The sequence below is a fragment of the Hydra viridissima genome, unplaced genomic scaffold, assembly GCF_058129835.1.
Source record: "Hydra viridissima isolate aposymbiotic clone 2 unplaced genomic scaffold, HvirCarnegie_v1 scaffold_2, whole genome shotgun sequence".
Classification (NCBI taxonomy): Eukaryota; Metazoa; Cnidaria; class Hydrozoa; order Anthoathecata; family Hydridae; genus Hydra; species Hydra viridissima.
The window spans coordinates 10,985,180-10,999,636 of NW_028324301.1; the positions used below are offsets into that span (position 1 = coordinate 10,985,180).

General features: G+C 29.5%; 2 protein-coding genes across 2 annotated transcripts; both read left to right on the forward strand.

Annotated features, from left to right (window-relative positions):
* Window positions 1–67: 67 nt before the first annotated feature.
* Window positions 68–9,165, forward strand: LOC145195631 (ATP-binding cassette sub-family B member 6-like). The gene is made up of 20 exons (XM_090077364.1): window positions 68–193; window positions 748–1,451; window positions 1,694–1,788; window positions 2,002–2,093; window positions 2,366–2,458; window positions 2,539–2,731; window positions 2,890–3,011; window positions 3,533–3,642; window positions 3,880–3,945; window positions 4,098–4,223; window positions 4,310–4,386; window positions 4,968–5,031; window positions 5,109–5,194; window positions 5,280–5,337; window positions 5,585–5,689; window positions 5,783–5,957; window positions 6,142–6,254; window positions 6,392–6,486; window positions 6,566–6,634; window positions 8,815–9,165. The coding sequence occupies exons 2-20, from the start codon at window positions 759–761 to the stop codon at window positions 8,909–8,911; spliced, it is 2,529 nt and encodes an 842-aa protein (XP_089933490.1). The 5' UTR covers window positions 68–193; window positions 748–758; the 3' UTR covers window positions 8,912–9,165.
* A 322-nt stretch (window positions 9,166–9,487) lies between these two features.
* LOC145195633 (uncharacterized) lies at window positions 9,488–11,573 on the forward strand. The gene is made up of 3 exons (XM_080073388.2): window positions 9,488–9,706; window positions 9,851–10,314; window positions 10,436–11,573. Exons 1-3 carry the CDS (start codon window positions 9,619–9,621, stop codon window positions 11,057–11,059), a joined length of 1,176 nt encoding a protein of 391 aa, XP_079929514.2. The 5' UTR covers window positions 9,488–9,618; the 3' UTR covers window positions 11,060–11,573.
* Window positions 11,574–14,457: the final 2,884 nt, after the last annotated feature.

The window sequence follows — 14,457 nt, forward strand, 5'->3', positions numbered from 1 at the left end:
AAAACAGAATGTTTGGTTATTTTTCAAAATATTGTTTTTTTAAGATTACATATTATGTAATCAAATTATTCTTTCACGTTCTTCTATTTATCGGAATTAATCACGCATCGACTATATTAAATAAAGAACTGCACTTTGATCGCCTTTTGAGTGATACTTTGGTCTGCAAACCCTGGAATAAAACCATCCAGTGGTATATCTATAAAAAATTTTTGTCGACATTTAAATTTAAATAAAGAAAATATGCTTGCATTATCCAATGAGAAAATGCTAGTAAATTTTAATGCTAATTTGAATTTTACTTACTTAATGAACACTAAATGAGCTGAACTGGATTATTTTCTTTTCGTTAGAAATGGTCCATTTCTAAGCAGGGCATTATACTCATTGACAAGATTCCCAAAAAATTAGCTGAACATAATAAAAATTTTATATTGTTCTGGATTTTAGCTCTAGTTATATCAATATTTTATACTTTAGGCGCTTCCGTTTAAAAGAAATCTCAACAAATAACTTGTAATATAAATTCTTACTGTTACTTAAGTTGGTTTCAATCGGTGTATTTTTTTTAGGATTGACTTTTTAATAAAGTAGAGATAAGAATTAAGTGTGTGTGTATATATATATATATATATATATATATATATATATATATATATATATATATATATATATATATATATATATATATATATATATATATATATATATATATATATATATATATATATATATAATTTGTTTTAGAAAAGATAAAGATGGGTCTGATTTCATATTGTCCTCAAAACACCACACTTCTTCCTTTGTGGCATAAAGATGGATTTTCAGTGTGCTTTTACCTGACATTTCAGCCAGTTCTTTTATTCGTCATTCCGTTTTTGATTGTTACTGTACAAGGACTTGCAAAATGTTATCATCAACATCAACAGAATAAAAATGAAGATGTTGAAGAATTAATAGCAAATGGAATAAAAAAATCTATTTTTAAAAAGCAGAAAAGTTTTCAGGGCTTTTCCTTTTCAAAATTGCCATTGCCATTTTTATATGCATGCCAAGTTTTTTTACATATAGTGCACATACTTTTACCCTTAATACATATATTGTTAAAACTTATTTTTGATCATAATTGTATAGCTGGGGTTGATATCCTTTGTGCTGCTTTAAATGTTGCAGCTTGGACACTAGGACTTCACGCATTTAGAAAAGAGAGATTTATTTTCTATATGTTGAATGTTCGTCGTCATTCAGCTCTATTGATCATATTTTGGGGAACTGGATTGTTATTGGAGTTTTTAGTATTTGTTTCGTGGAATGGAGAGCAATGGTTTACAAACAAGCATGATGATTCAAATCAATACACCAATTTAGTTATGTTTTATTTACGGATCAGTGTCAACTGCCTGGTATTTATTCTTGGTTTCCATGCACCTGGTTTGAAAAAGAAACAATTGGTCAGTATTGTTGAACATTTTTGTTACTGTAAAATTTCTAATAATAAAACGTTTTTATTACTGTAAAATTTCTAATATTGTGCATGTTTTGTTATAAGTATATGTTAATCAGCTTCATTTTGTTAGCAGCTGATGAAGGCTAGCATAAGCTACACATTTAGTTGTAAAAAAAAAAAAAAAAAAGATTAAGTTTAAGTATTTCATTTAAGCAAGTTTATATGTGACTATGAATATGTATTTAGATGCCTGATAAAGATAAAAAAAGATCTGCTTCTACTTTTTCAAATTATTGGGATAGAACCAAAAAACTTTGGGCTTTTATTTGGCCTTCAAATGGGTAAATTGAATGTTGACTATATTAACAATTATTTAAGGCTTTAATCCAGCAACATTAAAAAAGAATTAGTTTGTAAAACGGATTTTGATGTTAAATTATTCTGGCAGCATAGTGTTTTTTAATAGTGTTTAATGTCAATCCTGAAAGTTCTTTAAAATTTTGATTATTAAGAGGTTAAAATTGTAAGATATTTTTTGATGCATCTTTTGACAGATGGCTTCGTCTCCGAGTTATAATCTGTTTAGGAATCTTGGTTGCTGGTCGAGTGCTTAATGTCCTTTTACCAGCACAATACAGAAAGATAGGTGTCATTTTATTTTTTCTTAGATTTTCTAATATAATATGCTGCAGCATTCTTTTCTAAATAATTAATCATTTTTTGTTGACTTTTTGTGTTAGTATCATGTGCTAGAAAGCAAAAAGCATTTCTTTTGTTCCCAAAAAGCATTTCTTTTGTTGCATATTTAATCCATTTTACTTTTAATAACCAAATTTCTGTATCCAGATACCTACTAACCCTTAAAGGTTCTTGTCTTGACAAATATTTCTTATTGATTTATGCATTTATTTAACTTAGTTAACTACTTGTCTGATAGTGGTAAATCACATAATCCATGGCAGTTAATTGCTGTATACATGACCTTTACATTTCTTCAAGGTGGAGCTATAGGTAAGACTATAATTTTCTTCTTGGATTAGTAATAGATTAATCCAAAAGGTAGATACTTATGTTGAATTTCTACAATAAAGGTACTATGGGTCTTCTATCAAATATTCATTCTTATCTGTGGATTGATGTCCAGCAGTTTACCAGCCGCACTGTACAAATTCAACTTTTTGAACACTTGCATAGTTTATCACTTCGCTGGCATCTGCAACGAAAGACTGGTGAAGTAATAGGGATGGTTGACCGAGGATCAAGTAGCATAGAAACCTTACTTTAGTAAAAAAAAAAATTTAACTTTATTTAACACTTAATTCTCTTTTTTAATGTTAAACTTTGCTTTTCTATGTCTTGGGTGTTTTGGTTTGTTTGATCATTATTGTTGATCAAAGATAATTTTGTTAAATTGAATTTGATTCATTTTCATCAACATCTAGTTACATATTATTTCAAATAATGCCTACTATTGTTGATATTGTTATTGCTGTTGTGTATTTTGGACTTGCATTTAATGGCTGGTTTGCTTTGATTGTTTTTATAACAATGAGCTTATATATTGGTAAGATATCTGTATTGATGAGCTATTTTTATTGTGAAGCTAATTTTATTAGCAAGTTATTTGTATGGATAAGCAATTTATTATAAATGTTCTTTTTAATTTATGAAGGAAGTCTTTAAAAGAAAATACAGAACCTTCATAAAATAACTTAACTGATCTTTAAATTTATTTATTACACTTTAACTTGTAGTAAAGTTGTTCATAGAAATCTTTTTTGATCTCATCTACGGATGACAGAAAGAAATCAATCCATAATAAAATTTAACTTAAGTTTATCCTCATGTTTCAACCATACTGTGAAAATTAAATAATTTGTATGGTATAGACATTTACATTATAGTACAATATATTCTCAGAAATTTCACAAAAAATACAATTTCAAATTAGCATTAAAGGTCTCTATATCAGTTTGATTTCTATGGTTGGCTTTGTTTAATGTTAAACATCTTATTTTTCATTTGGTTGGTTACATAAAAATAGAGCTTTAATAGTTAACAGATATATTCCTATTGTATTTTTAGCTGCTACCATATTAGTAACTGAATGGCGTACAAGTTACAGAAGAGAAATGAATGAGAAAGATAATATTCAAAAGGCTGTTGCTGTTGACTCTCTGTTGAATTTTGAAACGGTATTGCTTCCAATGTAATTTAATGAATTATTAAGTTAAACAATGAGGTTTAAAGCAGTCTAAGATCATTGTACAACTTTCCTCACAAAGTTTGTGATACCTTTTCCTCAAGAATATTATTCCTGTACACAGCATCTTTAGTATTTTATGCCAGAAGTATATTTCTACTAAGATCTTATTGTGTAAAGATCAGAGAGATTAATACCCAAATATCATTAAAAAGTATTTTTACTACAGGTAAAATACTACAATAATGAAAAATTTGAAGTGGAAAGATACAACACCAAAATAATTAGTTATCAGGTATATTAACTTGTTTCACCTGACCTAAGTAAAAATCCTCTTTGTAAAAAGCAATTTCTCTTTCTCTACTGCATGTGTTTTGTTAAAAAAAACTAATTTTTTTTGTGATATTTTTATATGATCTTATAAAATATTAGGTGTGTTACCTTTAGAAAGCAGAATGGTTAATGCAAGCGACATTGAGCATTTTGAACACATCTCAGAACAGCATTATAAGTATTGGCATGTGCATAGGCATGCTTTACTGTGGAAGTTTAGTTGAAGCTGGAAAATTATCAGTACTTAAATTAACACTGATTATTACTATTAAAAGTGTTTCTGAATTTGTATGCATATGGTATAGTTCTGAATTTATTATTTGCAGGTCGGAGATTTTGTTATGTTCATTGCATATGTCAACCAGTTGTACACTCCACTTAACTTTTTTGGAACATTTTATAGGTTTGTCTTTTTCAATGATGATTTTTGTATTGATAGGTGACTGCTGTAAACTTTATAGCTTTCTTCAGAAAAGTTTTTTTGCTCTATAAGTAAGAATTTATCATCATAAATTTTGCAGGGTACTACTATTAGAGATAATAAAGAATCATAAATCTTCTAACTTTACTGTGGAATCTTGTAAAAAAACACTTCTTTTTTATATATATACAGAGCTTTCAAAAAAAATAAGAAAATTTAAATTTTGAATTCTTTTTTTTCAATACATTGTAAAAAAGAAACCATATTTGATAAAGACCAACTTTTTTTTTGTATGGCATGGAAAATATTTCTCTATAACCGCCATGCCACTAGAAAGTTTAGTAGTTCATTACTTTTTTTCTTCAGTTTTTTCAAGTGCATGTAAAAAAGCATACCAAAATACATTGCAAAAAAAAAATTGGTGCACAAAGTTTTAAATTGATTTTTTTTTTCTCAAATCTGCTGTTTTATTAATTGTACCATTTTATTGTTTGTTAAATCATGCAAGTGTGTGTGTAAAAAGTTTGATCCAAATACATCTTTTATTAATCCTTTTTTTAAAGGATGATCCAAACATCTTTTATTGATATGGAAAATATGTTTGACTTGTTTGATGAAGAAGTGGAGGTTAGTTATTTATGTTTCAAATTAGCAAAGAAAAATTTTTGGTTATAACATTTTTATACCGTAAATTTTAACTTTAGGTGTTTGATAGCCCCTCTGCATATGTCCTAAATGTGAAACATGGACTTGTCGAATACAAAGATGTCCATTTTCATTATGATGAGAGGTTAATTTATTTCTGCACTTTCACTAAGTATATTATATTTATAACCCCAACAAAAACTGATAAAAGTAGTTAAATTATTTTTTAGAAAACCAATTCTCCGTGGAATATCCTTCAGTGTTTTACCAGGACAAACTGTTGCTTTGGTATTTGCTTATTTAAAAAAGATTTTTCCATATACTTTTTTTAGTATACATTTTTCTTTATTAAAAGGAATTTTTTATAATGCACCGAATTATGAAATGATTTGATAAAATTGATAACATGTTGTAGAAGCCAGGTATTTATAATCATTACAATATTTACAAGAAATCGCACATTTTAAACACAGTTTTGCACATCTTAAAAGCATTTGTTAGTTTTTTGGAAAAAAGTATTCTATATCTTTTTTAGGTTGGTCCATCTGGTAGTGGGAAATCCACAATTATTAGGTTGTTGTTTCGGTTTTATGATGTTTTGGGAGGCAGCATATGTATAGATGGTCAAGATATCAGAGAGGTATAGCTGATATCTTTTCAAATATTGATCAAGTTTTTAATATCTTTTTAATATTATCCCTTTTAATTTTTCCTGATGTTTTTTATGGTTTAGATAACTCAGAAATCTTTAAGGCAATCTATTGGAGTTGTACCTCAAGATACAGTGTTGTTCAATGACACTATTAACTATAACATATCATATGGAAGAGTTAACGCAAATTTAAGTGAAGTGATAAATGCTGCAACAGCCGCTGATATTCATAACAAGATAACTGGCTTCCCTGACAGTTTGTTTTTTGATAGATTCTACCATTTAGAAATTCGATTAGATTTCAGATTTTATTTTTTGCATAAAATTTGAAATAAGTGTGAATTATTTTAGTTAAGATTTTCAACTTTAATTTAAGGATTTTTAGATTACAGGGCCCAAATGGCTTTAATATAAACCATGATTTTTTTTTTCTTGTTTAGAGTATGAAACAATGGTAGGTGAACGTGGATTAAAACTAAGTGGTGGAGAAAAACAGCGAGTAGCTATTGCAAGGACATTACTGAAAGCTCCTGAAATTGTTCTTCTTGATGAGGTTCACCTTTTTGTTTTGATTTTTTAGATTTTGGTGACAAATTGATGACCAAGTTCCTATTATCTAAGTGACACCTAATTAATATCTAATTTCTGACCAAGATAAGGTATCTGTATCAGTTGTTTAATTTGTTTTAGGCTACCTCAGCATTAGATACGCAGACTGAGAGAAACATACAGGCATCTTTAAACAGAGTATGTGCCAACAAGACAACCATAGTTGTAGCACACCGGTAGTTATTTTTAAAAATCTTTTCATATTGGTTTACTAGTGTGTAACAGTGTCTTTCTTATGGTGGTTGGTGTTTTTAGGTTATCAACAATAATTGGGGCTGATCAAATCTTAGTTATCCAGGATGGCATAATAGTTGAAAAAGGAAGGTAAGATTAAGAAACAAAAGTTAAGCAAGTATGATAAATTTAGTTAGGTTTCTGTATGTTAGTTAGGTTACTTATTTTTGTATGTTAGTTAGGTTACTTATTTGGGTGAGATTAAGTGTAAAAATCTAATCAAACCAAAACAAAGTTAAAACACTTTGAAAAGTTAAAAATTGTAAAAAAAAATTTTTATGAATTATTGGTTATAACCAATGTATGTGTTACAAACTTTTTTTATCTCTTATTTTGGAGCTCTGTTTAATAGTTTTAACTTAATAGTAGTTCTAGAATTTTTTTCTGGACTTCAAGTTAGTTTTATTGATTTGAAAAACTTCACGTTCACTACATGAAATGTGATATGACTCCTGGTTTGCTTGCTCAGCGGCAGATTTAAAGTTTATACATTGTATAGTTATCGAAGTATTAAATCTAAATGGAAAAATTCGTCAGATTCGATAAAATAAAATACCTGCATTGGTATTTTATTTTCTTTCTCACACTTGAATATGTGAACATGTTTCTTAGTTTCATTACATCACTAGATAAAGTTGGTAGCAATTGAACCTACCAAATCGATGTTACAGATATTCAAGAATCTAGGAGGATTGAGAATTCATTAATCAGGAAGAAGAAGAGAGATGATGGGAAGAGAAATATAATAGAATGAATTATGCAATAGTAAAAAATGGAAAAACTAGTTTAGTTTAGATGATGTAATACTGAGTAACAAATGATGTGGACCATCTCAAAATGCTGTTAAAGTTGTCCCTCCATTTTTCACATGAAATTTCAATGTTTTTCATTGCTTTTTAGTTTGCTTTTGTTTTTTATTATATCAACTATGATCGATGCGAGTAAAAATGGCGCATTAACTTTAGCGGTTAAAACTGGCGCGTCGTAAATTTTTTTCCAACTTTCTCTACATTAATTGAAATGTGTTTCCAAAACCAATAAAACAGATCTTTTATCTTTTAGTTAAACAAAAAAAACTAAAAAAAAAAGTATGAAATAAACTTAGAATGAGCATCTCATTCGAAGTTGTTATTTTTGCGCAGATATCAATTTTCGAACCAGGCTTACAAACTTTTCATTAACGCAATCTTTAGTAGCCTTACTGTGGTATTTGGCTTTCATGTAAGATACATGTTTGGCTTATATTGTGCATTAATTCTGGCTTTCAGACAGTTGAAGTTACCAAGCTGTTAAACGCGCTAGTTCTAAACGTTTTTTCCTATTGATGCGGGTAGGAATGGCGCACTTTTTATTTAATTTTCTTGCGTCAGCAAATGGCTTCCCTCAGAAACCATACAATTTTTTTCAACACCGATTGATGATTAAGTTTTAATATGCTTGTGTGACGATCGCAACATCAGCTGTACAACGTCAAAACACAGTATCTATTTTTCATAATTTGATATGAAAATGATTTTTTTAAAGTACGTCGGGCCGCCAACTTAACTTCATACTTATCACTTGAAACTTCATAATATGAAGTGTTTTGACGTTGTACAGCTGAGATTATAACCTCAAAACTTCAAACAGTGGCTAGTAAATTGTGGATACCAGCATGGATACTTTAATGTGATAAAGGCTTTAAGAAACTAGACTTTGATAAGATCAAAGTCTCCCAAGAAAAGGAACCCAGAAAGAGAAGAAAGACTGACACCACTGCAAAAAGTAATAACTGAGCAAGCATTCTTTAAATCTAAAAAAACTTGACAATAATGGCTGCAAGAATGCTAAAAAAGTTGTTTAAATTAAAGCCATCGAGTTAATCATTATGGATAACCATCAGGTTAATCGCCATGTGTAATAACTCTAATTGTAACTCTAATAACTCTGTAACTGAGTTTATATGTTTTAATTTGAACTTAAAGCAACAAAAAAAAACATCTTGCTTAAAAATAAATCCTTGATTTTTTTTAAATATATAAAAGGTATCTATAAAAAATTTAAATTATTTAACTGAGTTTTAAAGATAAAACTTGTACCCTAAAGTTTAATTTTTAATACGCAATATTTTTTCAAAGTTTTTAGTGGTTTTCAGTTCAAAACATTTACAGAATGATTTACAAAAATTTTATTTAAATTGAGTTTCATAATATCTTTGAATCGATTGTTAGACGAATATTTCTAAAAATGCGCCTTTTTTACGACCATACATTAAGTATCTTACTTTTCAGGCACCACGAACTCCTTGAAAAGAAAGGGTTGTATGCGGACATGTGGAATCAACAGTTGAAGGATCGAAGCAGTGAAAATGACGTCAAAAGCGAGTGATTAAAAGCACATTTTAGCACTTGAAGGGGAGTTTTATTTGAAAACCGGAGAGGAAAAGAACTTCTTAAATATTTTTGTGACATGTTTTGATTTAAATTTTATGTAAATTATTTAGTTAAAAATGATTTCCTTTATCACAGATATGTTTAATACAATTGTTATTTTATATGTCAAAGTTATTTTATCTATATTTTTCATTTTATCAAGATTATGTATCTATTTATTACTATGGCATGGTTGATGACTTGTTTGAACTGCATATGTTTTGTTACTAATCCGAATGTTTTATTAGTAAATATTATTTTTTAACCTTTTTCAGTTTTTTCTTCATAAATATTAGTTAAATGAATTTTGAAAATTAAGTATTCGCAAATATAAATCGTCGTTTCTGTTTTCTTATAGAAAAATTAAAACTAAAAAACTATAATTTTTTATTGATTAAAATATCTGAACATTTGGATTTTTATATTTTACAAATAGTTATGATTGAGCATGATCTTCGGTGAAGATTAGCCTTTTTTTTTAAGCTGTTTTGAAATCTTTTGAAAAAAACCCTTTTGAAATCCTTTGTATTATGAAATTATAGCGCTTATGTTTCTATGGCACGATTGCAAAAAACTACATCACTAGGATATATTGGAAGAAAAAAATTATGACGAACGCTAATATAAGTGTTTTTTTGGTTTTCAGCCGATGGATAATAAAATATGCTACTGCTACTAGCGTGGTGGTTTACTCTTTACAAGCACATTCGCGACTTATACGAGCTAAAGAAGTATGACGAATCTTTAGAAAGTAACGAAGTTTTTCACACATTTTAAAGTTTCTTTTTTTTTTAGTATAACGTTGGTATTTCCTTGTTATCTAATATTGTGAGGTACCTTTCAACTTAATACCTTGATAGTTTTTTTTTTTTTTTTTTTTTTTTTTTTTTTTTAGTTAAAAACGATACTGCAACATGGAAAAATGACGGGTTTTATTATACAAACGAAGACTCTAACGATAATCTCCTTCCTACGCAACATGAATTAAGTCTAGTAGATGGGTTAACGTCTCATCAAGATGGCGAGATATCCATCAAGCAGATCACCAATAAACCTTTGGAAAAGAAAAAAAAAGAGATTTCGCATGGTAAAAGTATCATAGAAGATTCAGAAATTTCGGAGAAAATTGTAAACAATGTAGATTTTTCTGCGCCCTTTTTAGTTGATTTAGATAGCACTTCAACAAAAGAAGACCATCAAAGTACCAGTGTTAGTATGCTCTCTATCTTTAATAGTGAAAAAGGTGAAGTTTATGATAAAAGTAGTGACACTAAAGTTTTAGGTTTTGTAAGAAGCAGTAAACGCTCGGCTAAAGAGACAGTAGAAGAAGTTATAATTTCTGACCAAGTAGTAGAGCAGGTAGCTTGATTATCTTCGATATTTTTCATAAATAAACATTAAATCTATTTTCTTTAAGTATTTTAATCAACGTATAATTTACTAGTAAATCAGTTTATTATTCTCTTTGTGTTTTATCAAGGCAATCGAACCAGATACTCTATTTGGCACCTTAGAACACGACGAATATGCAAACGATGAAGAAATGATGTTTCATCTACAAAAGAACGCTACAGTTAAACTAAAAAATGAATCGGTTGGACGCATTCATTCGATCGTTTTAAAAGACCAAACACCTCAGAAGTTATCGAAACTCAAGGTTTCTGTGAAGGGACCAAAACAACCGGCTGTAGTTGTTTCTCAACATGCACCAGTCTCACATGTTTTTTACACAACTTCATCCCCAACTTCTCATGGTCGATTCCAAGAGGTTGATGAATTTTCTGCCGCCCAATTTCAAGAGAGCGATCTTGAACACGATGAATTCGCATCGAATGCAGATGAAGAACAAAAGAATGATGAAGTGGTGCGTTTGCTTGTTAACATGAAAAAGCAAAAATTACACGAACACGCGTCACACGTACACACGCCATACGAAGATACACTCCATGAAGATAGAGATCACACCAATAACCATTCTAATGATGCAAAGAATCAAAAAATTGAAATCGAGGTTCATTTTGGCACAGAAAATCTTTCTAACAACGCTGATGGAGCTCTTATACTAAAAGAAGTTAAGGAAGTAATTGATGAGAGTTCGTGTTAGGGTTCCAGAAACCAATCATTTAGATTTTTAAGTTTATACATCTTATGTCTACTTGAAGTTCATCTATGGGAACACATAATCCCGGAATCAAATATTATTTGGTGATCAAGTAAAGACCAAGTCTCGCCAGTTCCAATTTTTTCTTTCTATTCATGTCCAACTCATGAAAGATTAGTTATGTGCGTGATTAGTGTATGCATGCAATTTTATTTATGTTTTCTATTTATGCGTTTGTTTGTGCATTTGTAAATACTAATGCAAGATATTTTCAGTAAAAATATATCAACAACAAACATCGCTTCAATTTTATTTAAATACAAAGATGCCTTCAATATTTTCCAGTTCAGCGACGTACTAACAGGAAGAATTTTCTATTTCGACAATGACTAACATGGAGATACTTTCCATTTCAACGTTTAAAAGTTAGCTTGAAGTGTTAAAATACTATTTTTTTAAAGTGTTTTTATCTTGTAGAAATTTTTCTGGATTTTAATTTTAACGAGAGGCTCTTTCATATTGTGTTTTTCTGTACTAAGTTACAATATTTGGATCGTCCTAAACCATGGTGTGCTAATAAAATTTTTGAAGTTTCTGAGTTTGAAATAAAAGCACTAAAGCACAATCTAGGTCAGCCAGAGAGAACGATATTGCTTGACCAATTATAGAGTTTTTCAGGAGCGTCAACCAAAGATTGCATTCTTCCATTAGTTTTGCAATGATTTTTAACTAACTCAGTTTCCAAGCCACAGCTTCCTAGCTCAGTATCCGAGGTTTCCTAACTACACTAGACTTGGGAGCATTAAAAGCATCTTGAATATCACAAAAATGCTCCATGGAAGATTATAGCGCGATTATTCGTGAATTTCGATTCGTTTGAAGTCCTGTAATTGCTCACAAACAGGAAGACAACCAGTATTGCTAATAAACTAATTAAAGTAGAAAGATTGAAGATACGTTTAATAGAGAAATCAAGACCAAGCATTTTAAAGTTTTCAAGTACACTCAAAGATGCAGTTGACTTCTATAAAGTAAACCTCAACAAACGAATTCAGGGCGAACCTTTCAATATTAGCAGCGCAGTTTGAATAAATCAAAAAATAAAAGAAATGAACTTTACTTCAGGTAAAGAATTTTTCAAAGATTTTTTTAAAAGCATTTTAGTTCATTATGAGTTTAATTGAAGAGAATAGCCATATAATATAACAAGCCAGAGTGCATTAACTTGTATAACAAGCCAGAGTGCATTAACTTATATTTTCAGAGCGAGCTAGAATTTTTAGATAATTTTAAATTGGTCTGTGAAATGTGCCCGGATTAATAAATATATGCTCACAGCTCGGCATATATTTTTATTTTAAATTTAGTTCCATAGTAATTGTCGTACTTTTGCATTAAAAAACCTTGCGAAAAATCAATATTTTTTTAAATGTAAGTTTTATATGGCTTTACAGACGATCTTATACAGTGCTTTCGAAAAAAAAAAGTTTTTAGTTCTTTTTTTTTTCCAAACATAATACAGTTTTTGCACGACAGGAAAACCTTTTTCTCTACCACTAACATGTCAATAACAAGTTCACTTTATGTTACATTCTCTATTTATTTAGTTTTATCAAAGGAATACAAAAAACATACCGGAAAGTGTTATATAAAAAAATACGTCACCATACTTTTAAATTGATTGCCGTTCTTAATTATTTTGTTAATTTATCTGGTTGTTTGACAATTTTCTATAAAAGGTTGCATGAAATTTCTTATGATAACTATTCTAGTAACTTTTGAAAGATTTTTAATTATTTTGATAAGTTCTAAAAGTTAAGGTACACAGAAATCGGTCGAAAAGCTGTAAGCGAAGCAACAAAGTGGCAAATAATAGGTATGAAGGATGACTCGATGATCAGTAACAAAGAAATAGCAAGAAGATTAAAAATTTCAGAGAATTGCGTCAGAACTACCTTTAAAACATTCAAAAGGACAGGTGGCATCCAGCGTTATGCAAAATCCGGAATGTTAAAAAAAAACTGTGGACCACGAAAACAGTCTTATAATTCGCCAAGTAAGAGCTAATCCAAGGTTTAGTTATCGTGAACTTACCAACATAGTCAACAAAATCTGTGAAAAACGTCTTTATTCAAATACAGTTAGAAACATTTTACTTAAGAAAAACATTGGTGTATATGCAGCTGTTAGAAAACCCATGGTGACAGCCAGAGATCGGCTTACAAGATTAAAGTGATGTAAGGGGAGAATGGAGTGGTCTTTGGAAAAGTAGAAGCAAGTAATTTTCAGTGATAAAAGTAACTTTGAAGCAATGAAGATAAAAAGCAAATTTCTTGCTAAAAGATTTAAATCTGGAAAATATAGCAATCGCTTTGTTGTACCGAGGCTGCAAGGTGGCGGTGGGAATGTTGGTATTTGGGGCTGCTTTAACTTTAATGGAGTATGTGTGTGTAATGTTTATACAGGCCGAATCAACCAAAACACCTATATAGAGACGCCAGAGAACTGCATGGTTCCATCAGTAGACATGCTGATTGATCGAAACGATCTGGTGGCAGTTTCAACAAGATATGAAGCCTGTCCATGCAGCTCGTAAAGTCAAAAGATTTAAAGAAAATAAAGTAGATTTATTGATCTTGCCAGCTCGATCACTAAATTTGAATCCAATCAACTCTATTTGGGGTAAGATGGACAAAGTATACTCAAGGTCCTAATGAGATCCATAAATAGCCTAATGCAAGAATTAGATACCATTTGGAGAAGAGTTCCAACCAAAATTTGAAACAATTTTATTAAATCAATGCAAATAAGATGTCGCTTATAAGAAAAGCACCTAGGGTATATTTTAATTACTAGTTTAGATGTTTACTTCTGTTGAGCCAATTTTGATATATCGCAGGTTTTTTTAAAATAATCTTTGTTATCATGTTTGAGAAAACTTTGTTATATACAAATTTATGTTGATGTACATTAGCGTGCAAAAGTAACCGGACCAGCTCATAACTTGAAATAACTTTTGAATGAAAAGTCCAATTTCTTTCAAATTTTCACTGGAATGTCAAAAAGTTTATTAAAATTCCAAAAACAAATGAACTTTTACTTAAATCTAAGCAATCTTATCATAAAAGTTCATTTTATTGAAAAATGCTCGTGCAAAGTATCCGGGCAGAACTAATATAATATAGTTCCAATACTTTTGTTTAAACGGTAAGTAAAACATAAAGTATTTTTAATTAAAAAGAAGATTGTTTTGAATAAATTTAAAAAAAATTCAGCTGTCAAAGAAGCGGTATTGCGTGCAATTGAACGAGGCAGAACTACAAGAGACATAACTGATCAATTTGATATAGGAGAATCAACAGTAGCGGATATATATAAAAGATATAAGGAAAAAAATAACA

Bases quoted from the DNA above. Each gene is read 5' to 3' on its own strand.
- LOC145195633 (XM_080073388.2), top strand. From the start codon at position 9,619: ATGCTACTGCTACTAGCGTGGTGGTTTACTCTTTACAAGCACATTCGC. The intron at 9,707-9,850 runs GTAACGAAGTTT...TTTTTTTTTTAG, and splicing joins GTATGACGAATCTTTAGAAA to TTAAAAACGATACTGCAACA. The intron at 10,315-10,435 runs GTAGCTTGATTA...TGTTTTATCAAG, and splicing joins CTGACCAAGTAGTAGAGCAG to GCAATCGAACCAGATACTCT.
- LOC145195631 (XM_090077364.1), top strand. From the start codon at position 759: ATGGGTCTGATTTCATATTGTCCTCAAAACACCACACTTCTTCCTTTG. The intron at 5,690-5,782 runs GTATAGCTGATA...TTTATGGTTTAG, and splicing joins ATGGTCAAGATATCAGAGAG to ATAACTCAGAAATCTTTAAG. The intron at 6,635-8,814 runs GTAAGATTAAGA...CTTACTTTTCAG, and splicing joins ATAATAGTTGAAAAAGGAAG to GCACCACGAACTCCTTGAAA.